The sequence below is a fragment of the Anarrhichthys ocellatus genome, unplaced genomic scaffold, assembly GCF_004355925.1.
Source record: "Anarrhichthys ocellatus isolate YVR2014 unplaced genomic scaffold, GSC_Weel_1.0 scaffold146, whole genome shotgun sequence".
NCBI lineage: Eukaryota > Metazoa > Chordata > Actinopteri > Perciformes > Anarhichadidae > Anarrhichthys > Anarrhichthys ocellatus.
In genome coordinates this window covers 185,811-209,860 of record NW_022280176.1, presented here as the reverse complement: position 1 = coordinate 209,860, position 24,050 = coordinate 185,811, and the positions used below count along the sequence as shown (strand labels likewise).

Here is a 24,050-nt window from a genome sequence, read left to right as displayed (position 1 = left end):
AATCACATCGGTTCTACATGAGAAAGAGGTTTTAATGCATCTCTCAGTAGAAATTTGGGAAAGGAGGGGCGTTAAATGGCTGCACTAGCTGTCAGTGTGTAAGATTAACAGGCAAAATGACAGCGTCGATGAGACTGCAGTGATGTGAATTTGCGATGGCGCGTGTGACGCAAGTTGAAATTTTTCAACTTGGGTGAAAAAAATCGCGTGCCTATCAGCGTTGAGATGCTCCTCCTGTCATCACTGACGTCCTGCCGTTGTTGAATCAGGAAAAATATATTGTAGCCGTAGGCGTTCACCCAGAGCTCTACGATGCCTCATATTAGTAGAGACCGGACAAAACTGTATAAATGTATGTGTGTAAACCATGTGGTATAAATAATGAAAAAGACGCAGACGTATTTACACCTAGATGACGTTATGTTGAGTGTTGATGGAGCTGCTACAATGTTAGCATAGAATAGCACCAACCGAGCTCCATTGAGAAAACAAGTATTTTAAAAGTTATTTACTTCTCGTCTTGCGGAGAGATAACTAACAAAACATGAATTCAAACTTTTTACAAATCTGCATCATTACATAGTTATTTCGGCGTCCCCTTTTGTCCGTTTACAACTCAGGGAGCAGACAAGGGGACAGTATCAAGCCCCCAGAAAGAGCTCCGGGCTTTGAAGCAAATTTGACATAGTGGACAAACGATGGAATTACAATTTCTAAGTCCCTCACGTGATGCCACGGGGCCCAAAAAGACTTTTCCCCATAGACTTACATTGGGCAAGCAAATTTTCGCGTCGCGTTACTCGCGGGATCATTTGTGGTTATTCGCTTCATTTGCGCTAGAGGCGCCGGAGAGGAGGAATGGCTTATCTCCGTTATCAACTAAGCCATTTATTTCCGCCATCAACCAATTAAGAAATAACCGCCATTTCTGCTTGATACTTCTTGTGGAAGTCCCAGATATCCCGGGAAACTAAACGCTGTCTTGTCTGGGTTCATATCATCATCTGGAGGCGATCCGTGGATTTCATCGAGGTGTATTCACTGTATCTAGCAAGCCACACGTCGGCTGCTTTACTACAGCGGTATGAACCCAAAATAAACAATTTTGCCGAAATAACTACATAATCATGCCGGTTTGTAAAAAGTCTCAATTCATGTTTTATTAGTTCTCTCTCCGCAAGACGGCAAACAAATACCTTTTTAAAATACTTGTTTTTTCAATGGAGCTTGGATCGATTGGTGCTATTCTATGCTAACATTGTAGCAGCTCCATCAACACTCAATAACGCCATCTAGGCGTAAATACGTCAACGTCTTTTTCATTGTTTGTACCATATGGTTTACCCACATACATTTATACACAGTTTTGTCTGGTCTCTACTAATATGAGGTATGTTAGAGCTCTGGGTGCCCGCCTACGGCTACAATATTTTTTTCCTGATTCGACAATGTCAGGATGACAGGAGGAGCATCTCAACGCTGATAGGCTATCGCGACACAGCGTCACGTGAATTTCTCGCCCGAGTTAAACATTTTCAACGCCGCGCCGCCCGACATCATGTTGGCTAAAATGTTAGAGACATTCTTATGTCAACAAAAACGCATGTAAATGCAACTGACAATATCGAGGGTCATGTCCATTAGGGGTGTACCGGTTCACAAAATTCTCGGTTCGGTTCAATACGATACAGTGGTGCCACGGTTCGGTACGTTTTCAAGACAGCAAAAAAGCAGAAATGCCAAATCCTCGCTGGTGACACTCTCAAGGGGGTGTGTCTGAAGAACATGGCTCTTCATCTCCAGTCAGTAGTGAGGTAATGTGTCGTTACAGTCAGGTAGCTTTTTGAAGTCCGGGCCGTCTGTTAGAGCAGCAGCGGGTGCTTCGGACATTTGATTCTCTATTTGGGCTTTTGTTTTTTTTTTACAAAGCAGGAATTATGGTCTGGAGAAATGGGCTCGTGAATGAGTAGTGTCACGGGGCTCAATAGCATTAAGCGTGTTCGTACAGCCTTGTTTTCCTCTACAGAGTAGGGTCTCGTATCCGCGGCTATAAATATTACAATTGCTGTGGCGATTTGCTTTAGCCCTGTTTGAATGGGTAGGGAACAGCTACCTAAACGCTGCGGGGAGAGTTTGTAGCGTGTGTGCTGCTGTCGGCTTTCCTGCTAAGCTAGTTTAGCATAGCGTGCTTCTCCGAGAACAAACGTGGCTCACGAGAGTGCAATGCTGTTCTTCCGTCGTGGGAGTGTCGGACAGCACATTGTCTGTTACATCGGGTGGGTTGCCATGTTGAGCGCAGTGGCTCCACCAAGAGAGCATAATATTTCCCACAATTTAAGCTTCTGCATCTTCCAAATGCAACAGTATTATTGAAACGTATTGTTCGGTTCGTAATGCGTACCGAACCGTAAGCCTCGTAGCGAACGGTTCAGTACGAATACGTGTATTGTTAGACCCCTAATGACCATATATTGTACGACAAGTTGACAACGTAGTTATCGTGATAGGCCTATACGATGATATAAAACAAAGAAAAGCAGAAACTCTGAGACATTGGAGAAACTGACACCAGAGAATGGTTGGTATTTTTACTGAATCGATTTACTGAATGCAGCTGCATTATCTAGCCGACAGTCTTCAGCCGAGGTAGCTCATCTTCTCAGAGGGGCGACGGAAGCTTTCGCTGGGCAATAAAGCAGCTCTACACCGAGACCGACTCCTCCCCCACCGCCGCCAGAAGCCCTTTCTGTCTCAGTTGACGCACACGCACACAAACACATGTAGTCAGTAAGACGTTGCACAGTGTCTCTTGTAGACCTGCTCTCTTTGAAGTCCTGGATGCAGTTCAGGCTCTTAAGTACATTGAGAAGATTTTAAGTGCCAGGCTGCAGATGGGAGGATAAGTACATTTTTTTTTTTTCTTGAGTTGAAAAAGCCCTAATTCTGAGCAGATCTGTGAACCTGTAGCTTGCAGCCTTTTTCTTGTGCATACTCCACAATTACATTTACTTGGTTTCTTTCAATTGGAAGTTTATGAATGAATGAAGTGAATCAGAGAATCTGTGTGTTGAACATAAATTTACAAAGAGTGATTGATTTCGGGTAGCACGTGGATGTTGCTGTATAACTTTCCCTCAGACCTGTAGATGGCTTATCCTGGGCACCCTGGATGTTCATATGTGAATTTCATATCTCAACAAACCCCACCAGTATTTGGTTGCTTTTAAGATTCAATGCATAATGGCAATTATTGTTTTTTTGTGTTTCAAAGGGGTATCATGACAATATACCCGAGTGGGTTTGGCGTACTTAGTCCTGTCTGTTATTGGTAAAGCCTTTCCATTATTGGTCGTCTGAAAGATAGCAAAGACGTGTCTCTTTGCCACATCCAGCCCACTGGGCTGTCGCTCACAGCCACAGATTAGCAGCCTGTCTTTGATGTTTATGTTAATATATGACAGGTTTTTTATGGTGCTCTGGTCTCGTGTCAGTATGTGCTTGCGCCTGTGGCCACAGGCCAACGCCGGGCTTGTTTTCATTTGTGTGGCCGGGTGGGCGTATCAGCGCCAGCGATGAGAAATGGGCAGCCACTGCCCACCCCACTGTTCACCTAGCGGGGTTTCCTCCTCCTTTGTCTGGCATGTGTGTAAGATCACCAACCCCTGGTTGAGTATTATTCAGCTACATTAGCGTTAGCTGGCGTCAAGTGTTAAAACGTTGTCTTCCACCAGCGTGGCGAAGCGGTGGCAGACGATCCTCTGGATCTGGCTAATGTGTCATCTGAGGTGGAACTGATTGGGATGAGGAGAGCGGCGGGTGGCGGTGGATACTATCCAATCTGCCACCCCCAAACAGCCCTGCATTGCAACCCTCATCAACTCTACCACTTACCTCCCACTGCTCTCAACCTTAGTCACACAGCCCCAAGATGCTCATGTCCTCTGGAAATAGACTGTAAATTTCAGTATCTGACTGCAAGAGCCAAATAAAACAGTGTTTGCTGTCTCAGATAGGGTAACTATAGAAAAAGTTTCTTCTTGTCATCTTCTCTGAATAGCTGTAGTCTTCATAAACACTGCAGCAAATCGCTGCAGCCCCAGCTTTACAAGTGCCACTAATTTTGTACATCTTGAAGTCATCATAGCTCCTCTTATAAAGCACCATATTAAAAGTTTTACAAATGTACCGCCAATCATATGTGTGGAAAACACCGTGCTCCCTCAGTTTTTAAATGTGGCACGACATTTTCACAATGTTGCTGTTAATTCTACCAGTCTGATGATAAAAGAATGTATCCATCAACACTAATTGTTAAGCAATAGTTAATTAACCATTAACTGACGAATATGAATAAGAATTTTGTCCGATCTGTTTAACTGTAAAAAGAAAGATTAAAAAATAGAAAGCGGCTCAAAACTCAGGAATGTCTTTTTACTGAAAGGAGAATAGTTTGTCGATCTTAAAGGTCAGCCCACCTTAAAGTGAGCTGGAGTCAGAGTAGAACTCCGGGCTAACCCCCTCCGCATTAATCAGCAGGTTGCAGGCTGCTGGCACGCAAGACACGGGAACTGAACCTGGGTCTTGAGGAGTTGTAGCATTTATTCAAGTGAGTGTAACCGATGGTATGGGAATAGTGGTGTAACGGATCGTCGATTGATCGGATCCCCCCTCACAGTTCGGCACGCATGTAAAGCGTGGGTTAATTACACAGTTTAACGATCACGGTGTCAAAAAAAGTTTTACAGATAACCGTTATCCGCCAATATTTAGTAAAATATGTGATCAGAACATCGGCATTTATGCTTTTGTAGTCGCCAATCTCTGATAATGTTACATCGTAAACAACCAATCTGTGTTTATATTGACAGGAGAAGAGCTAGTAACCTACTTTTATCTTTTATATACAGTCTATGGTAACGTTAGCAGCATCGCTAACGGCTAACAGAAGAAGGTTCTGTTATGTGTTCAAATGTTATCTCGTAAAGTGACTAACTTGAATAAGTCCAGTTGTGTGAAGGAGATGTTTTTACAACATGAATAGATATTAGAGATGAATTATGACCTGTTTACTCTAAGCAGTTTACAATGCATCATTAAAACTACTAATGAAGATTTGATTTAATCAATAAAAATACAATCTTTTCTAATGTGAATTGTGTGTTTTTATGAAGAAAAAACCCACAAAATTTCAGAGTGGTTGAAATGATTTTTGGGAGTCTGGGTCCTTGTAGACCAGCTGCTATAATCATACAATAAAGAGATCTTTATTTGCCAGTATGGATCATCAATGATTGGCAATTAGTGTCGGCGGCAATAAAACGTGCTCAGCTGTCTCTAAAAGTTATACTCGCTCCCTTTTTGCTTTTGTGCTGATCCGATTTGTGATCCGATCCGTGATACAATCCCAACCGTGAGTTTTATGATCCGTTGCACCACTAGACGGGAGCAGTCGATAAATATTATGGCGCACCAACAGTATATGAGAACTGTTAATAATCAAAGGGCATTATTTTAATAAAGCTCACAACTGATTTTATTTTTAATTTAATAGTTCATTTGACATGCTAGTACTGCTAATATCTAAACTAACATGCTTCAGTTCTGTTCTCAATCATTTAAGGATCATTGTAACTAATACAATAATGATAATTGTGTAATACTGTGAAACCATGATGTTTTCTGAGCTGGTTACTGTATCGTGAAAATCTCATACTGTTACAACCCTATTCACTTAATGTTACTCAATATCGCAAAAAAACACACCGGGGTCAAAAATACATATTTTCTGGAAAACGGCAGAGAAGAAAACTGCGATATCAACTTGGGGCAGTGTGAGCGGGGGATCAAAGCCACTGTTACTGCAGGGTTTATGTTTTTCAGAAGGGAATCGAGGCCAAGACAGAAGGCCCAAAACGTCCATGGCCGCTGTGGCTGCTGGTGAAATTCCTGCCCTTCTCTGATCTATAAATGTCAACTTCAAGGTGGCGCTAGAGATGAATCAGGCGATCACCAAAGGGTTCATCCTCAGGGGACCATAGATTATTAAAAATATCTTTGGAGTCTATACATTGTTTTTATTTCAGTTTTGACCAAAGTGTTGGCCCGACACAACATTGCAACCTTAGAGCCGCTCATGTGATTTAAAACGATGATAAAAGCTGAGGCCCTTCACCGTGTCTCAATAAATCTCTGAATGGAATTCTTCAGTTTTTACACATGTTGATCTTTCGAAAGGCAAAAAAAGGGAAAACCACGAACTTTATCTAAAATGTGCATTTCTTTGGATATGACTTGCATGGCAAATCACTGGAAGCGAGTAAGACGCCATTATTGTCAAAGTAAAGACACTGATATAAGATAATATGTTTATTATCTTAGATTGTTATCTTAACATTGTAATATCTGAGAGTGAGTTTGGTGTTATCTCATACTGGCCATGACCATTTTCTTTTTTGTTTTTCTATTTTGCAACGTAACTTCTCCAGCATGTACTGCTGGATGTTATAGGCTGCACCCTGACCACTTTCCCAATGTTTAGCCTGGTCCATTACAAATCTAATGTGTCCCTTCAGCACTGCCAGGATTGCGGAGCAACTTTGCTCCCTCTCTCTTGGGGAGAGATGGGGGTGGGGGGGAGCATCTTACACTTTCCATCTCCATCTTATCTCTCTCTGACTCTGGTAAAGCAGCAACAGTCTGCTTGAACACCCTGTTATTATCTCTCAGACTGAAGAGTCAAATTGAAGATTTTCATGTCGCTGTTGAAAAGCTTCGGGTGAATTACAACCGGCAGCAGCCATGTCTTCTTCAGGTGAGAATAGTGCGACTCAAGTGTTGGGATTCTGTGGTTAGTGGATGCTTCAGTTGTCTCGGCATGTGATTGCTTGCTGCTGGATATGCTCATCATATCCTTGTTGTATAAGGGGCGAATTCAAATTGTACTCTCAGCCTTTTTGAAAAGAGTAACCATGCTAAAGGCTGTTTTTTTTTCTCCTTCAGCTAGCTTTTTTTGCTCCACTGTATCGTCTCCCTCTTAAAGTTGTGTGGTTTCAATCTTGTCGCTGAATCGTTCTCCGGCGAGGCACAGGTGCTTGCTCTCAACTATGCGACGTTCATGTCTCTTGCTCTACTCGGGGACTTGTTGCATTAACCTCGTGCGGTTAAATGTTGGGCACTCCATTTAAAGCATGTGACCGTAATATTTAAGCTCCCATTAATTGCCACTATATTATATCGATAACGGTTGGATTTCTCTTCAACCTTTTAGTAACCGAGTGGCCCCAGACACTGAGCCAGGCGTGTGTGAGGGTGTGGCACTTGCACCCTCACGTGAAGGATAGTGGCATCGCAGTGTGATCTGAACGGCAACCCTCATAAATTTTCTGTTAATGTTTTTCTTGTTTACTTTTTCTCACGGCACACTTCTCCCCTTGTCCAAAGGACTGAGCTTTTTTTAGTGTACATGTACACTCGCCCATGTACGCACAGGCACACTTCTACAAGTTACACGCTACGTTTCCAACACAAATACTTACAGAACTACACTCATACAGTTTAGTGCGTTATATCGTCGCATGCCAAATGAGCCTCCAGGCTCACTTAAGGTAGTATGACTTTTTAAGGTGGGCCATCAGAGTTTAATCTGAGTTAAGCTTGTGTTGAAGCCAACACACCTGCAAGTGTAACCTGAGTGTGTGAAGCTTTGTGCTCTGTGGTGTGAGAGCGGGTGCCGTTCATTAGACGATTGCCTGCGTGTTCTGAGCGAGGCCTCATCTGCATGTACCTGTGCTGCAGAGACACAGCCGGTGTGTTGTCTATGTAATTATTTATTTATGAGGTAACCGTTTACTGTAAGAATATGGGGAGTATACATCTCTATTATTATTTATGACGAAATAATATCTTTATTTAAGATTTCAGGGTTTTGTGCTGCATTATACGATCACTTTCATGAATTGAATTGCTTTTAAGTGGATCACAATGTTGGGTTCAGTGGTCGATGACTCAATAGATTTCTCCTCCTATATCTGATTCTTTGTCCCTTTTTCCTAACTCTGATTAACAGTACAAGGTAAAGTCATGTTACAGTTGGGCTTAACCTTAAAGCCACGGGTAATTGGTCCTACGTGAATATACCTTCTAATTTCTCTTGAAACGGATACATTAGTTCCTGTGCACTTGGTGGTTTACAGCTTCTTCTGTTGTTGGTTAAAGGGGATGAGTCAGCGATGAACACTAATTCTTATTTCCGTGTCTCTCTCTCTTTTTTTAGATCTTGTGTCTCTGTTCGACCTGGAAAACGACCTTCCAGATGAGCTCATCCCCAATGGAGACTTGGGAATGGGAATGTCCTCTAATGGCGGTCCAGGTGGAGGGGGTCCTGGTCTCAACTCCATCATCCCCGATGCAGCTGCCAAACACAAGCAGCTGTCCGAGCTTCTGCGACCAGGGAGCTCCTCCATCTTGGGAGGTGTTCTCAACTCTGCCAGCCCCCAACAGGGAGGCATGGGAAGCCAGCTGGGGGCTGTGCTTGGTAAAAGTCCACACGGGCAGGGTTCTCCCAATCACCAGTCTCCCCAGGCCCAGAAAGGAGGTACTGCTGCTGGACAAGGCAATGGGGGCATGAGCTTCAACCAGGCCATGTTGAACAGTGGGCAGGGCCACGGGGTCATGGGCCAGACGGGACAAGTGATGAACGGGGCTCTGGGACCAGCAGGCCGGGGCAGACCTGGCATGCAGTACCAAGGCATGCAGGGGGCACAAGTGGGTGCTGGAGGCAGTGTGCTGGCAGAGACACTCACCCAAGGAGGGCCACAGTTGGGTGCACACAACGCGTTGAATGCTCAGCAAGCTGGAAACATGAATAAGGTGAGGTTCAAAATTCAGCTTAATTGATCCCACGAGTTGTAAAGCAAAGCATAAGACGGGCACATAGCATGGAAGATCATAAAAGTCTGTTGAGCACATAAACTAACCACTGCAGTCATGTACATTTGCATATTTAATGTTCACATGCCCGGATTTATCAGATTTTTCCAATTGTGATTTTAAATTAAAAGTATTTAGTGAACCCTAGCAGCAGTTATTAAATAACCCTAATTACCTTGTGCTCATCATGACCTTTTCTTGTCACAAATATAGAAATGTAAATTTTCATGTGTGTGCTTTTCAGTCACAGTGTTATCATTTCCTATATATAGTGGTTATTAGGGCTATCAACGAATATTCTAAATTCTAATATACCGTATTTTCCGCACTATAAGGCGCACTTAAAAGCCTTTAATTTTCTCAAAAAACGACAGTGCACCTTGTAATCTGGAGCGCCTTATATATGGATCAATTGGTTAATTGGTTGATCTATACTGGTTGTACACGGCGCTCTGTCAAAATGTTTCAGTACGACTGGTAAACTACAAAGCCGCACCGCTTGCAGCATTACGGCTACCGTAGTCAGGGGCGTCGCCGAAGTAATAGTGGTAGGCCGAAGTAATAGCGGTAAACACCGGTACTGTGCTTACTCCCAGTCCAACACCACTTGTGTGTATAAAGACCCCAAAATGGCACCTTTCAAGAGACACGCTTACGACGCTGAGTTCAAACTCAAGGCTGTCAGCTATGCAGCCGAACATGGGAATAGAGTAGCAGCGAGAGCATTCAACATTAATGAATCAATGGTACGGAAGTGGAGGAAGCAAGAAGATGACCTGTGCCAAGTAAAGAAGACTAAAAAGAGTTTCCGAGGGAACAAAGCGAGATGGCCACAGTTAGAGGACAAACTCGAACAGTGGGTTGTTGAACAGTAGTAGCTTCTATTCTATGCGCCTTATAATCCGGTGCGCCCTATATATAAAAACAGTTCTAAAATAGGCCATTCATTGAAGGTGCGCCTTATAATCCAGTGCGCCTTATAGTGCGGAAAATACGGTATATTCATAGTAGTAATATTCATAATAGTGATTGGCTGAGTTGTACTTTCTATCTTCTAACGTTTGTACTTTTTAAACAGAAAACACAAGTATAATATTGTGGTATTTACTGGAAATGATGATATAGCATAAATTTGAGAACATCATTTGGTGTGTTGGTAGAATGAGGCCCATCCATCCAAGGGGAAGGACTAGAATGCCTTATTTCCTTTGCCTAAGCCCTACAGCGTGCTTGTCGTCAGTTGTCTCCCCCTCACTTTGTACTGACTTGTTCTTCTACCTGGAGCTTCCGTAGGAAACAGTGACCCAGTTTAGGGGGTTGACTCTGTAGTCAAGTGCATCAGTCTCTGTGCGTCTAACTCGGCCCACCACATAGTTTTGTACCAGTGCTGATGATGTGTTTTATTACCGCATTCCTGTGCCTCACACATCTGAGAACAAACTGCAGTTGAGTGATGGTAATACTACAGCTAAGCTTTGTGAATGAAAAATACGTACTTTATTATGAAGACTTACTATGAAGTGCTCGATTTCAGAATATGTTTCCCCGTGACTAAGATTGTCGGGGCTTTGTGGTTTGACAGGAAACAAAGGCTAAACCAGCACCCTAGTTCTCACTGAGATTACTTAGACAGACATTGCCACATGAAACAAGCCCCTCCTTTCCCATACAGCTGAGGCCCTGCCTATATTGTCTATGTTGTGGTAGAAAAACAAATTGCTTGATGTATGCCTGTGTATTGGTGAGGTATGTTATATTCCATACAATACTGAAACAAATGCCTTTTACATTACATTGAGATGCCAGGGTTGGGTTTGAGGTTTGATAGAATGTCGTATTTACCGTGCATAGCTGCCTTCAGAGAAACATGGGGCCAAAGTGTGGGAGGGGGATGTTAGATTTGCCTAACAAGCCGCCCAGCGGCAACGGAAAACACAATGCACAAACAGGTTGAATCCATCATTTACCGCCAGCTTCAGTTTACGTGCAAAACCCGCGAGAGTTGGTGGCCACAATGTTGAGTGCATTGTCGTGGACACGTGCTGCCACTTTCCCCGTGTCTGTCCGGCATTCCCTGTCAGGGTTGTCACCGCGTATGTGGCGGCCGGTGAGCATGAAGTTAGCAGTAGCGTTATAGCTTTGTGTGTGTGTGTGTGTGTGTGTGTGTGTGTGTGTGTGCGTGTGTGCGTGTGTGCGTGCGTGCGTGCGTGCGTGCGTGCGTGCGCGCGCGCACGCACACACACAGGCGGTGTGTCGGTGAATTAAACAGGCACACAGGCGGTGTGTCGGTGAATTAAATGCTTCAGCTCCAGGAAGACCAAAGCTAAGTTCCCATGTCTCTGCTTGCCACCTGCTGATTAAAGTGAAGGGGGTTAGCCCCAAAGATAGCAACAACTTTGCCTGGGTTGAATTTCTTTTTTAAACTGAATACTCAGTCAAATGTCAGTTAACGGCCACATGGTTTATTCTTAACATCCAACATTTCTAACAGAAAATGGGACTGTTGGATCAGATTGGAATCATCAAAAGATGCGCTGTACAAATAAAATGTATTCTTATTATATTTGTAGGTATTGCAGTGATATTGGTGAGCTAAGGCGATGTTGTCTTGCAGGTCACAGATTCCCGTTATTGGTGGTTTCATTCATTTCTTCTTGTTCCATGTCTTGCTTCTGCTTATTGGCCAATATAAGTACGAGACTTGTGCAAGAGATACAACAGTGGAAGTTCTTGACTGTAGCCTCAGGAAGAATACGGGGTTCAGAGTTTGGAGATGGTTGCTGTTTGTTTAAGAGCCTTTTGAATGGAAAAATCCAATTCATATTTTCAAATTAACTTATTTATTCATTGTATAATATTAATCTCGGTCTTGCAAATGTGGTCAACAGTTTGTGCTATAAACACATTTAAATGTATTGCAAACTATTGTGAATTGCCACTGTAGGTGTTAACTTATGTAGCATCAAATAAAACAAAAATGTATTTAATTGTTGGCAGTTTGAAAATTACAAAAATTAATTAGTCTGTTTGAATTCAGTTAACCGTTGACAGACTCCACTTGATCTTGGCATGTTGTATTCCTGGTCTGTCACTTTCAGCCCTCCATGATCATTTCTGTACGCAGGGCTCTACAAACAAAACAGACGTTACCTGAATGAATATAAGTGGTGATGTAGTATTCACCAATCCACTGATTAGGAAACCTGAGCTGGGATTAGACTGACTGGTGAGACACTTTAGTTTCACTCTGCTGATAATGTGTTGCTGCAACAGCAAAAATGTTAAACTGACCCAAGTTTTGCAGCAAAGCAATGTCCTTTTAGATGCTTTGCGCTTTCTTACCCCAATGAGTTTTGCAAATAGGATATTGGTCTCTTTCAAAAATCCCTGGCCAGTTTAAGGTTACCAAAAGGCTTCTACACACAGTTTTTGCCCTTACTTTTTAAAGTGCACACGCTTAGAAAACGGTGGCAAATTGAAGTTAAAAGTGACATTGAGCAATCACTTCATCGCTAGTTTACACTCCTAGTCAGGAGATAGAAATGATGTACAGGTGGATTTCTGGTTTCACATGTTTTTGTTGATGCCCATTGTTTTCTCTTTGCTTTCTCTTCCACCATCTTTGTGTGCTAGTATTCACTCTTTTTTTCCCTCAACTCCTTTTTCTTCTCTTTACCGAACATATAACGTCTCATTCTGGGCCCCCGTGGCCTTTGATAATGGAGCTGTTTTTGTGGGGGGGGGGGCAGGTGAGAGAGGAAGGAACCGAAAAGGACATGTTTAAAAAAAAAAAAGAAGGGAAACGCTGGAGGCCTTACTGTGTGACTGTGCCGTCCTCTTCCCTTGTGACACTCCTGTAGTAAGTGCGGACCGTCGAGTGGGAGAACCCGTGTGTGAGAGAGGAGGATGACACCGTGCTCATGTGTGAATGGGAGGGAGCCGGGAGGCCGGCATCTGTGTGTTTGTGTGCAGCGGAGGGGGGAGGGGCAGGCAGCAGTGCAGCGCTCTCTGCTCAGCTGTTGAGCAAGCTGATCTTCCGCTCCGTGTGTCCCCTCCCTTCTCTTTCTCTGCTGGGCTGGGCTTCCTCGGTCTGCCTGAGCACTACTGGCTGTTGGGAACCTCCGCGAAGCAAAGCAGCAGACAGATGCACGCTGAGGCCATTGGAATGGACTACTCCTGAGGGCCTGAGAAGAAACTATTACCTGGGTTGATTGTGAAATAAAAATTATTAATTTCCTAAAGATTTTCTGTAGATGTGAACATTTATTTTACTTTTTGGAATCCATTTTTTTCAGGAGATGTTAAGTAGTTTTAAGGTGTTTTTTTTTATGACTCGCAATTTTTTATTTTTCAGTATGGAAAACAATCGGTGCACAAATGCGTGTTATATTTGTCCCTATTGCTCCCTCCCCCAAGAACAAGAGGGATGACCAGCAGTTCATTAAATCAATAATGTGGCTTCGTAGAAATAAAATTTATATAAATAAATAAAATAACAAATACACACATTGATCCTCGGTACAGATTAAGACAAATTTAAGCCCATTTATCATAAAATGAAACGCCCAAATCCCTTTCCTAAAAGCGTTTCAATGCTTCCACAGTTGTATGTCCCACATAGGACAATAACACGTAATAATATTTGGACGCCTCATTATTTTTGATGGATGTGTACTGTGTGTTTGCATTCACACAAAGCGTCTCAGTTCAGGTAGAAGTGCTGTGATGGTATGCTGCACGGTGTGCAAATAGTCTGACCTCTCTCTGTCCTGATTGTCTACTAAAGATGGGGATGTCAGGAGGCCCATTTGGCCAGCAGTACGGTCAGGCTGGGGTGCAGCAGATGGGGGCAGCGGGGGTCAACGCCCAACAACTCCAGAACAAGACGGCCCTTTCCAACAACCTGCCCCAATTCCCTACAGAGCTGAAGGGAGCTGGGAGTGTGCCAAACCTGGTGAGTGTCGCCTGAATCTTATATCTGTCGCCGTGCCGTTTCGTTTTATGGGAATATGGATCCGTGTCCACAATATCAATGTGTTGCACTTGTCAGTGAGGGGAAGATGTAGAGCAAAAACGTGTGGAGGTGCATTGATACTGTAAACATACTCCTGCTATAAAATACTTGTACCATGCTAACGTCAGCTAACGTGCTAGCCGTGCTATCGAGCCAATCTTGTAAAATGTAATTTTTGGCGAGAAACTTAAATCAATTCAGTTGATTGAAGGAGATGTTTTCACAGCAATATAAAATAGATATTAGATGTTGGAGAGGGATTATGACTCGTTTATCTTCCTTACACTAACGTTCGCTCTAAGCATCTTATTTTATTTCTTAATCATTTGAATTGTGTGTTTTAAGCAAATACCCACTATAGATGACAATAACAAAGTAAAAGGATAACGGCTAAGAAAATTCATATCGGTGCATCTCTAATACTAACCCTGCTTACTTAAGCCCTCAGTCAGGCCTAAACTTCACACAGCCCCTACACATTGTCTGCTTCAGCTTGTGTGATAAGATAGTGCTACAACCATTTGTGTATATTGCTTCCTTGCTTTGTAAAACAGAGCCTGGAGCTATGCAGATATGTGTGAAGGACGGGAAATGGGCCTAATACAGGCAGGAAATGCCAGCCCATCAATTTTGAGAAAGTTAATACTTAGATTTGATTTTCCTCGTTTACCGTTGTGGTTTCACTCATATTTTCTTTTACGTCTTTAGCTTTTATATTATAACTTCCCATCTTGTCTCTTTCTTCTCTGTTGTCTTCATTTTCATTCCGTTATTTATTTTAAGCCCCTCCCCTACATCAAGGTATTCTCATTATTGGTTTATTTTTTTATTTCTACTTTAAACCCAGAAGTCTAAAATGAGGAAAGTGTGATTATTCTGGTCCGTACCTAACCTGTGCTTGTATGTCGATCAGTCCCAGATGCAGCAGCAGGTAGCGTCGGTGGGCATGGTCCCCGGGGCCGGCGGCGTCTCAACGGGCCCGACGGCGGACCCCGAGAAGCGCAAACTCATTCAGCAGCAGCTGGTCCTGTTGCTCCACGCACATAAGTGCCAGCGGCGGGAGCAGGCCAACGGGGAGGTGAGGGCCTGCACTCTGCCCCATTGCCGCACCATGAAGAACGTCCTCAACCACATGACCCACTGCCAGGCCGGCAAGTCCTGCCAGGGTGAGTGAAAGTGATATGAATGTGCTCACCTGTGTGACCACAATGTGCGAACTGAAAATGTGTGAACTGAAAATGTGTCACTCATCGTAGCATATATCTGTCTCTTGTCTATTAATCACTGAGATAGTATGTTCAAGATATTGACCCAGTTATGATTAATATACAGATGTTTTAACTGTTATGAGCAACCATAATCAGAGCCTGTGATTCAGCAGCTTTACACACCACAGGAACAGCTCAGCAAAAGGTGTTGATGACTTGTTGCTGCCTAAAGCGCCTGTCGCCTTCAGCGCTTCATATAACCGCTCGCCAATCTTGTCCTTCGTAAAATGATTTATTGATCTATATGTGTCTGACGACTGGTTAAGGAAGTTTCGTGAAATTTGCATCCCCTATAAGTTAACAACCACATTGCTTTGTTGTTAGACAGGAGGTGTTATAGTGTTTAAAATGATTAATGTTCTTGACTTAGTTTAACTTCTATTCAATATTTCTTTTCTTTTTTTCCAATGCACTGTATTTGAGGTTGACGTGGTGCTGGGATTAACCACTTAGTATATTGTTCTTTACTGAGTTGACACCAGTTTTATTTGTATATATTGTGGCGTAGTATGAATTCAATGTTTCAGTCTGTATTTATAGCCTTAACTTTTAAATTGTCCATTAGTGCTGAATTCCTGAATTACCACACCTCACTCCGTCTCTTTTTCACTTTTATTTCTCCCCAGTGGCTCACTGTGCATCCTCCAGGCAGATCATCTCCCACTGGAAGAACTGCACGCGGCACGACTGTCCGGTCTGCCTGCCTTTAAAGAACGCGAGTGACAAAAGGAATCAGCAACGTGAGTAACTCCAGCATTTATACATCCAAAGAAAAATGGGTTACAAGTTAGTAGTGAACAAATATCATGCTAAGATATCATTTTATAAATCTGTAAGCTTGTAAACTGTTCAACAAGGCAGTTGTCACTCTGCAGCGAGTGTGTGTGGTGTGTGAAGTGCTGCCCCCTGCAGGCTGTGTGTCTCCGCCGAAGCGCTGTACTGACGAGAGCTCAAACAGTGAGAGGATTCCTCTAGAAAGGCTGGACCTGTAATCTGACACCCGGGGGAGGGGCTACATGGCCCTGCTATCAGTAGGGGCAGGGTCTTGGGACAGCATGCTCTCTGATTGGTTAAAAGGGCCTATGACAGATTTAAATCCCCACAGAGGCAGCGTGCTCCCTGTCAGCAATCAACACAGCAGGGAGCAGTGCGGGGATTGTAGATTGAGGGAAGCAGCTCAGGAAGATGTTGTTTTGCATAGATATAAAACATAGATAAAAAACAAATATATATAAATGTATATAGTCAAATATTTATGTTTACCTTGTTTAGCTTTGTTCTTGTTGTGGTTGATTATCTACTTTTGTGTATATACATTGATATAAACAAAAAACAAAAAAAATCCTTCTATGTGTCCACATACTGATTCTGATTCTGATTATTTATGTAAATTATTTGTGTTTCATGCCTTATATTCATGTTTAGAAATTATGAAACACTGGAAGCAGCAGGTTCTTCTCAATTATGGCAGTGTTTTAATTAAATGCATTATTTAATATTGCCAAACTATTTATTTATATTTCCTTGTCTTCTCCCTCCAGCCATGCTAAATTCTCCTGGAGCTAGCCTGCAGAACGCTATCAGTACAGTGGGGCCTGGCCAGCCCAGTGCCACAGCCATCAACAGTGCTGCCACACACATCGACCCCAGCTCTATGCAGAGGGCCTATGCTGCCCTTGGCCTGCCGTACGGGAACCAGTCCCCTGCCCAGGGACAGGGACAGGGACCCTCTCAGCAAAATCCCCAGGGCCCCCAGCACCTGCGAAGTCTGAACCCACTAGGTACCAAATCGATTGGACTTCACTTCCAATTCATACAAAAGATAACAATACTATAAATCTGTTGCTCCGTCATTTTCTTGTAAAAGACTATGTGTGTTTATTAGGCACTAATCAGATGAACCAGATGGCAGGAGGCCTGGGTGTCCCCTCTTCAGACCAGGCTGGCATGCACTCTGACTCCTCTCTACCATCCGCACTCAACAAGTGAGTCCTTAATATGTCACACAAAACACACGGCCCTTGCTGGCATGATCCTTATGTGATGTAGCGGACATTTATTTAATTTATAGACCAGAACAACATCCAGTGCATCTGCTGTTGACAAATAATCATCCATGATCTCAATCTGCTCTCTGTCAGAAATGTTTTAAACAATGTAAATTACAATTTACAGTCACATGGTATTATTAATGAAAGGATTTGTAGAAGCATTATTTTGGAAGTAATTGTTTCTTTCTCGGTCTTATAGTCAGCTGATGCCAGATGGGTCAGTAGTGGGAGGCATGGGAAACCTGCCCACTGCCACCCCTCTCTCTTCTTCGGGGGTAAGGAAGGCCTGGCACGAACACGTCACTCAGGACCTGCGCACCCACCTGGTGCACAAACTGTAAGTGCAAAAAAATGAAACGGCTGTATTCTAAATACTCGAGTTTGGTCATATGAAAACGGAGAAAGACGTTCTTGCTCTCCAAACTGTTGCTGAGTTTTGTACTTCTCTGCTGTCTTTCTTCAGTGTACAAGCCATATTCCCCACCCCAGACCCTGCAGCGTTGAAGGACCGAAGAATGGAGAACCTGGTGGCGTATGCGCGCAAGGTTGAGGGTGACATGTACGAGTCCGCTAACAGCAGGGTAACTAATATAATACATTATCATACCATTACCACCGGAGTGATGAAAGGCATCTTTGGCTACTTTTTATTTTTCATTTCTAAGACCTTTCTCTTGAGATGAGCAGATCATTTTTATCTGTACCAGAGACTAAGAAACACTTGTATTATTCTTTTTGTTTACCTTTTATTTCATCCTGTCTTGTTACTAGGATGAGTATTACCACTTCCTGGCAGAGAAAATCTACAAAATCCAGAAGGAGTTGGAGGAGAAGCGGCGCTCACGGCTCCAGAAACAGCCTGGCATGGTGGGCACAGCTGGGCCTCAGCAGCCTGGAATGGCTCAGCCCAACGCCATGGGCCCAGGACAGGGCGTCCGGTCTCCCAGTTAGTAGCCAAACTCTCTACACTCTGGGTGACAAAATACAAAAGGGGGAAGATAAGAATACTGACGAAGTATTCTGCAGTCCTCAGTTGATAAAAGAACACAGCATTTCTGTTACTGATAGCAACTTATAAATGAAAACTGTTTTGTCCTGTCTTCTCTCAGATGGACCTGTGCCTATGCCCAACATGCCAAATCAGATAATGAACCGTATGCAGGTGCCCCAAGGTTGGTGTTTGCCGTTTGCTTTTTTTAGCAGTTGTTTACAGAGAAAATAAATCCACATGTCCTTTGGCTAACCCTCCTAGTTCTTATTGTTTCAAATGTATTGATAAATGTTGTACAGCAAATTGATGAGCCTTTCAACACCCGATTGTTTAATCAGTTAAAGCTGAATACATTTGTCAGAACTCCGATGTTAAAGTGAGCTGGTTCAGTACCTTTGCCAGCCCAGTAGGACACGGATTATTAAATTACGACTCCTAAGTATGATAAACAAGTATATAATTGTGTGTATCTGTTCCCACAGGAATCAATCAGTTTAACCCAATGGCAATGCAGAATGCGCAGATGTCTCAGGCACCCATGGGAGCGCGTGCTCCCTCCCCCATGAACCATCCACAGCAGATGAACATGAGCTCCGTCCCAGCGGTTAGATCTTTCTCCTCTGTCTCCCTGCTTTTATACAAAAATGTTTCTCTCATTTTCCAGCTTTTTTCACAATGTTTGTTTTGCTTACAGTTTGTTCAGTTCCTGCTCCATTCTCTGGCTCTTTCCTCCACCTTTTGCTCCTCTTGACTATCAAATGCCCCACGCTATTTCACTGATTGTTCATTTCTTAGTCTGAAATTTGCTGCATGTGGTCGACACAGGTCCTGATCAATTTATCAACCAGCCGCAGCAATCTGTAATGTAAACTTGGCATGGCTGAGCCAAGAGCTGTGTTTTGATTCAGCACATTGTTTATTTGGGATTTACACCACATAACCTTTAGAAAACCACTGTAGTAATAGCGTGCATGCATGCTGCATTCCATTCATTTTATTCTACTTGGCGTTCAATATTAGTAGCCTGCTGCCATAATGATTTTATCCGTTCCATCTCTCTTGTCTTCCTTTTAGATGGGTATGTCTCCGTCAAGGATGCCTCAGACTCAAGGAATGATGGGTAGTCATGCTAATAACATGGTAGCGCAGCCAGCCAACCAGGGCCAGTTCCTGCAACAGGGCCAGTTCACTGCTGCTGCAGGTGGAGCTATGAATGTGAATGTAGGCTTGGGTCAGCCCATAACGCAGGCTGCTGTCACACAGGTGAGGATATTTCTGCTGTGCTTTACGCTCCTAGCGTTTTCAGGGCTCCCTGCATTTTTCTGTCTGAACGTGGCCTTATGAGTGTCAGCATGTTGCCTGCTTAATTAGTGGTGTGTATTGGTATGCTCACCGCGCATCCCTCTTTGTCCCAGCAGTCACAGAACTCTAACCTCCCTCTGAATGCATTGGGATCCCTTGGCTCCCAGCTGCCCTGTGGCCCTTCAGCCCAGCCTTCCCTTGGCACTACACCTCCACCCAATGCCTCCGCCAGCCTGCAGCTGCAGCAGCAGCAGCAGCACCATGCTTCTGCACAGGCCCAGATGCCACCGCGACCCACTACCCCCGCCTCCACGGGTGGGCCCTCCTCCACCCCAACCCACATGCCCGGTAGCCTCCCTGGCCCCCCCTCAGCCAAGGGCACACCTGACCCCTCCCAGCCTATCACACCCCTGCAGCCGCAGACAGAACCCCACAGCCAAATGCAGCAGCCCACCTCAGTGCAGGCGCAGCACCCCAGCACACCGGTGAGATACTGGTTGTCACGTAAAACGAACTATGGGGGATCACTCGCAGTCGATCCTCAATGTGCTTATTGATCATTATGACTTGATTTATATATATTATCAGCATTGTGGTAAGATTTTCTCTTCATCCTCTCCTTACAGTTGTCCCAGGCAGCGGCGAGTGTAGATAACAGAGTGCCCACCCCAGCTTCTGTGGCTGAGCTGAACTCCCAGCAGGCCCTGCCGGACAAGAGCAGCGCTGAAGCCAAACCTGAAGTCAAAGACGAAGAAGATGACGGAGGCGGCAAGTCTGGGAAGAAGCAGCAAGATATAAAAATGGAGGTATGTTCTTAATTTATCATTTACTAACAGAAAGAATATAAAAAGAAGCAATCTTGCATCTACTGTAGGTCAGACTAGAAGCCATTTGCTGTTTGATCTCCTGTTATTGTAAACGCAGTCCAGCACATCTAACCCTGCTCAAATTTCATGTCCAAAGAAGTAAATCTGACTTGTGGTAGTGCCTCGAAAAATTTAAAAGAAAGAATTAAAAAAATGAAATGCATTAAATACTTGATTGTTTCCTGACTCACCACGGTAGGATAACTGATTAAACCATTGTGTTCATGTAGCAGGATGATGACATCAAACCGATGCTGGTGAAGAAGGAGGAGCCAGATGCAGCACAGCCAAAGCAGGAACCAATGGACACTGAGGAAAAGAAGCCGGAGATGAAGACAGAACCCAAAGAAGAGGAGGAAAGTGGGGCCAACGGCACATCAGCCACCTCCAACACTCAGAACCGAAAAAAGAGTAAGAACACAGAACTCCTGTGTATATCAAGTGTGTCATAATATGTTGCGGTATTACATTTTGAGCTAAAATAATGTATCTCAATATCAAGTAAATGTATTATTTTTATTTATATAGAGTGTGTGTATAATGAACTACAATCTTGTATTTGCCGACTCCCATATTCTGTTTGTGTTTGCGTCATATAACATTGTTATTGTCCGTCCAGTTTTCAAGCCAGAGGAGCTGAGACAAGCCTTAATGCCAACACTTGAGGCCCTCTACAGGCAAGACCCAGAGTCACTACCCTTCAGACAACCTGTAGACCCTCCAATACTAGGCATCCCTGTGAGTTTCCTCAACAACACACACACACACATACAATCATTCTGAAATTACAACACTCACAGAAAATACTGTTGAGCATGATTTCCTCATTCCTGCAAATGCGTCTCTCGTGCTTCACAGGACTACTTTGACATTGTGAAGAATCCCATCGACTTATCCACCATCAAGCGCAAGCTGGATACGGGTCAATACCAGGAGCCTTGGCAGTACGTGGACGACGTGTGGCTCATGTTCAACAATGCGTGGTTGTATAACCGTAAAACATCCCGTGTCTACAAGTACTGCAGCAAGCTGGCAGAAGTGTTTGAAGCAGAGATCGATCCTGTCATGCAGGGCTTGGGCTACTGCTGCGGCAGGAAGGTGAGACCAAACGAGATGGGCACAAAACTGTACTTATTACTGTATTCATCTTTATGGATTGTTAATGTTCTCTCTCATGTTTCCGCAGTATGAGTTCTCACCCCAGACGCTGTGTTGTTATGGCAAACAGTTGTGCACCATTTCCAGGGACGGCACCTACTACAGCTACCAGAACAGGTAAAATTTTGACTCTTCTGAGGAGTTATAAAGAGAGAGGTGTGCAGCTTGATCCTCAAAGATTAAACACATCCAAACATACCGCCTCACATAAAGCCATACAAGTCAACAACGTTATCCACATTACCGTTCCTTTATAGGGGTGTCGCAGGCACCACTGAGAGTTGTATATTGTGGCCAAGCAGACTGTGCATTATCTGGCCCTGTGTTGTCCTCATATATCTGCTGTGCCCAAGAACCAGCCCCAAAGCTCCCCCTGCTGTGCAGAATCTGCTTCTGCACCTCAATTCATCCCAATGCAACGCCATTCAATTATTGCAGATACTCGCTATGAAATGAGAAGTGAGGTTTAGGACAAAAAGTCAGTGTTTATGAGAATGGAATGGATTCATTACATTGTTCTAATCTTCATCTAAATTCCTCAAGCATTAGGACTAAAATCCCCTTGACTTAAATAACATTAAGTCCGGTAACTGAACACTTACCGACACCTTCACATTTTATTTTTTGTTGTCCCTCATCTTGTCTCCCCCAGCATGACCATATCATTCCTTCATCTGCTCATAATGCATGTTGCTTATGTTATAAAGTATTGCAGTGAAACAGTATTTTTGTTATGTTTTCATATTCCAGTTAAATGCTGTCGTGTAGACATACAGTAGTTTCCAGCACATTCATTTGTTGTTGACAATCATTACCATTATTAACATTTGAGCATGTTTCCCACATTTCTGTTTGAATGAATGAGAGTGGCTGGATCATGACCATTTCAAGTGTCACTAACATGTACCTCTGCGTGTGTGTGTGCGTGCGTGCGTCCCTCCGTCTGCACGTTGCCCGTGCTCCGTCTTCGGTTGTTGCCGCGTGCGCCGTTTACTCTGCATTCTGCCACCTGTACGCCGGTTTGCCTGTGCTGCTACTGTGTGTCCTGGCTGCAGTTCACCCAAATATGGCCTTATTGCCGACAGGTATCACTTCTGTGAGAAGTGCTTCAACGAGATCCAGGGCAACAGTGTGACCCTGGGGGATGACCCGGCACAGCCACAGACGTAAGTTACCAGGCCCTGGTGGCTGACCACCAGCTGATGATCACCTCGCGAGATTATCAGGCTGATTTTTCTCTTGATTTATTTGTGTGGAAAGGAGTTTCAATCACAGGAGCAAGCGTGAACTTGGTTGTCTCTTTATCTCTTTTTTGTTTGTGCAGCATGATATCAAAAGAGCAGTTTGAAAAGAAGAAAAATGACATGTTGGACCCTGAACCGTGAGTAGTAGTAGTGGGAGAGTTCAGTTTGACTCTCGTTGATGTTATGGTAGTAATTATTCTTTCAGCAAAGGAAAGCACAAAGTAAATATTTGTCCTTGCCAGGTTTGTTGAATGTAAGGACTGCGGGCGAAAGATGCATCAGATATGCGTGCTGCACTACGATGTTATTTGGCCGACAGGGTAAGTCTCGCTATGGCTATCCAGCCATTTAAGCATACAGTCCATGATTGACTTTAACAGAATTCTTACTCGGTATTCACTTATGCCAGCGTAACTGTGTGTTGACTCTAAACGGCAGTGTAATCTTTCTTCTTCCAGCTTTATCTGTGACAACTGTCTGAAGAAGTCTGGCAAAACAAGAAAGGAGAACCGGTTTTCAGCCAGAAGTAAGTTGCGTTTAATGGTAAAAGAACCGTAACAGATGATTTGATTTTAATTATCCTTTATTTGATCACGCTAAAGTCTCAACGTTTACACCTCGGATTGATATTAATTGCATTTTGTTCTTGTGTTTGCGCTGGCCTTTGTAAAGGGTTGCAGTCCACCCGGTTGGGGACGTACATCGAGGACAGAGTGAACAAGTACTTGAAAAGGCAGAACCATCCTGAGGCCGGCGAGGTGTTTGTGCGAGTGGTGGCCAGCTCTGACAAAAATGTGGAGATTAAGCCTGGCATGAAGTCTAAGTAAGGTTCTCACCTGCAGATTACGTGGGCCTCTTGTGATTTGCAAAACATTGATTTAATGTTTTTTTAGATGTAACATTTGTTTTGGGGCATTATAGCCTTAATTTGATAAAGACTGTGTAGGGGAGAGAGGAGGGATGACGTGCAACAAAGGACACACCAGGACACCTCCACACATCGTCACTTTTAATTCATAGATTTGATTGTGTAAATAAAGACATCCTCCGTATAGATCTCGCTGGAATAATATAAATGCACTACAAAAGTACTTTGTCTTTGTTCTGAAAAGCAATTGCTAGCACATCAGCTTTCCTTTAAAAATGTATGAATCTAAATCTCCAAGTAAGCAAACGTGCATGAAAACCTGACCATGGATATGATCCCGCTGTAAAATATGCAGATTTT

At 43.6% G+C, this 24,050-nt stretch overlaps 1 protein-coding gene across 1 annotated transcript in view; it reads left to right on the top strand.

Annotated features, from left to right (window-relative positions):
• crebbpb (CREB binding lysine acetyltransferase b) overlaps positions 1-24,050 on the top strand; it is a 32,850-nt gene that overhangs the window by 2,443 nt on the left and 6,357 nt on the right. Inside the window, exons 2-24 of the mRNA XM_031877760.1 lie at positions 8,273-8,868; positions 13,715-13,882; positions 14,856-15,108; positions 15,837-15,950; positions 16,752-16,991; positions 17,096-17,195; positions 17,461-17,598; positions 17,725-17,842; positions 18,033-18,207; positions 18,371-18,433; positions 18,735-18,856; positions 19,327-19,515; positions 19,668-20,039; positions 20,181-20,360; positions 20,651-20,831; positions 21,040-21,158; positions 21,279-21,518; positions 21,607-21,695; positions 22,664-22,747; positions 22,873-22,959; positions 23,065-23,142; positions 23,281-23,348; positions 23,483-23,645. Coding sequence (XP_031733620.1) covers positions 8,273-8,868; positions 13,715-13,882; positions 14,856-15,108; positions 15,837-15,950; positions 16,752-16,991; positions 17,096-17,195; positions 17,461-17,598; positions 17,725-17,842; positions 18,033-18,207; positions 18,371-18,433; positions 18,735-18,856; positions 19,327-19,515; positions 19,668-20,039; positions 20,181-20,360; positions 20,651-20,831; positions 21,040-21,158; positions 21,279-21,518; positions 21,607-21,695; positions 22,664-22,747; positions 22,873-22,959; positions 23,065-23,142; positions 23,281-23,348; positions 23,483-23,645 — 3,937 coding nt within the window. The remainder of the gene's footprint in view (positions 1-8,272; positions 8,869-13,714; positions 13,883-14,855; positions 15,109-15,836; positions 15,951-16,751; positions 16,992-17,095; positions 17,196-17,460; positions 17,599-17,724; positions 17,843-18,032; positions 18,208-18,370; positions 18,434-18,734; positions 18,857-19,326; positions 19,516-19,667; positions 20,040-20,180; positions 20,361-20,650; positions 20,832-21,039; positions 21,159-21,278; positions 21,519-21,606; positions 21,696-22,663; positions 22,748-22,872; positions 22,960-23,064; positions 23,143-23,280; positions 23,349-23,482; positions 23,646-24,050) is intronic.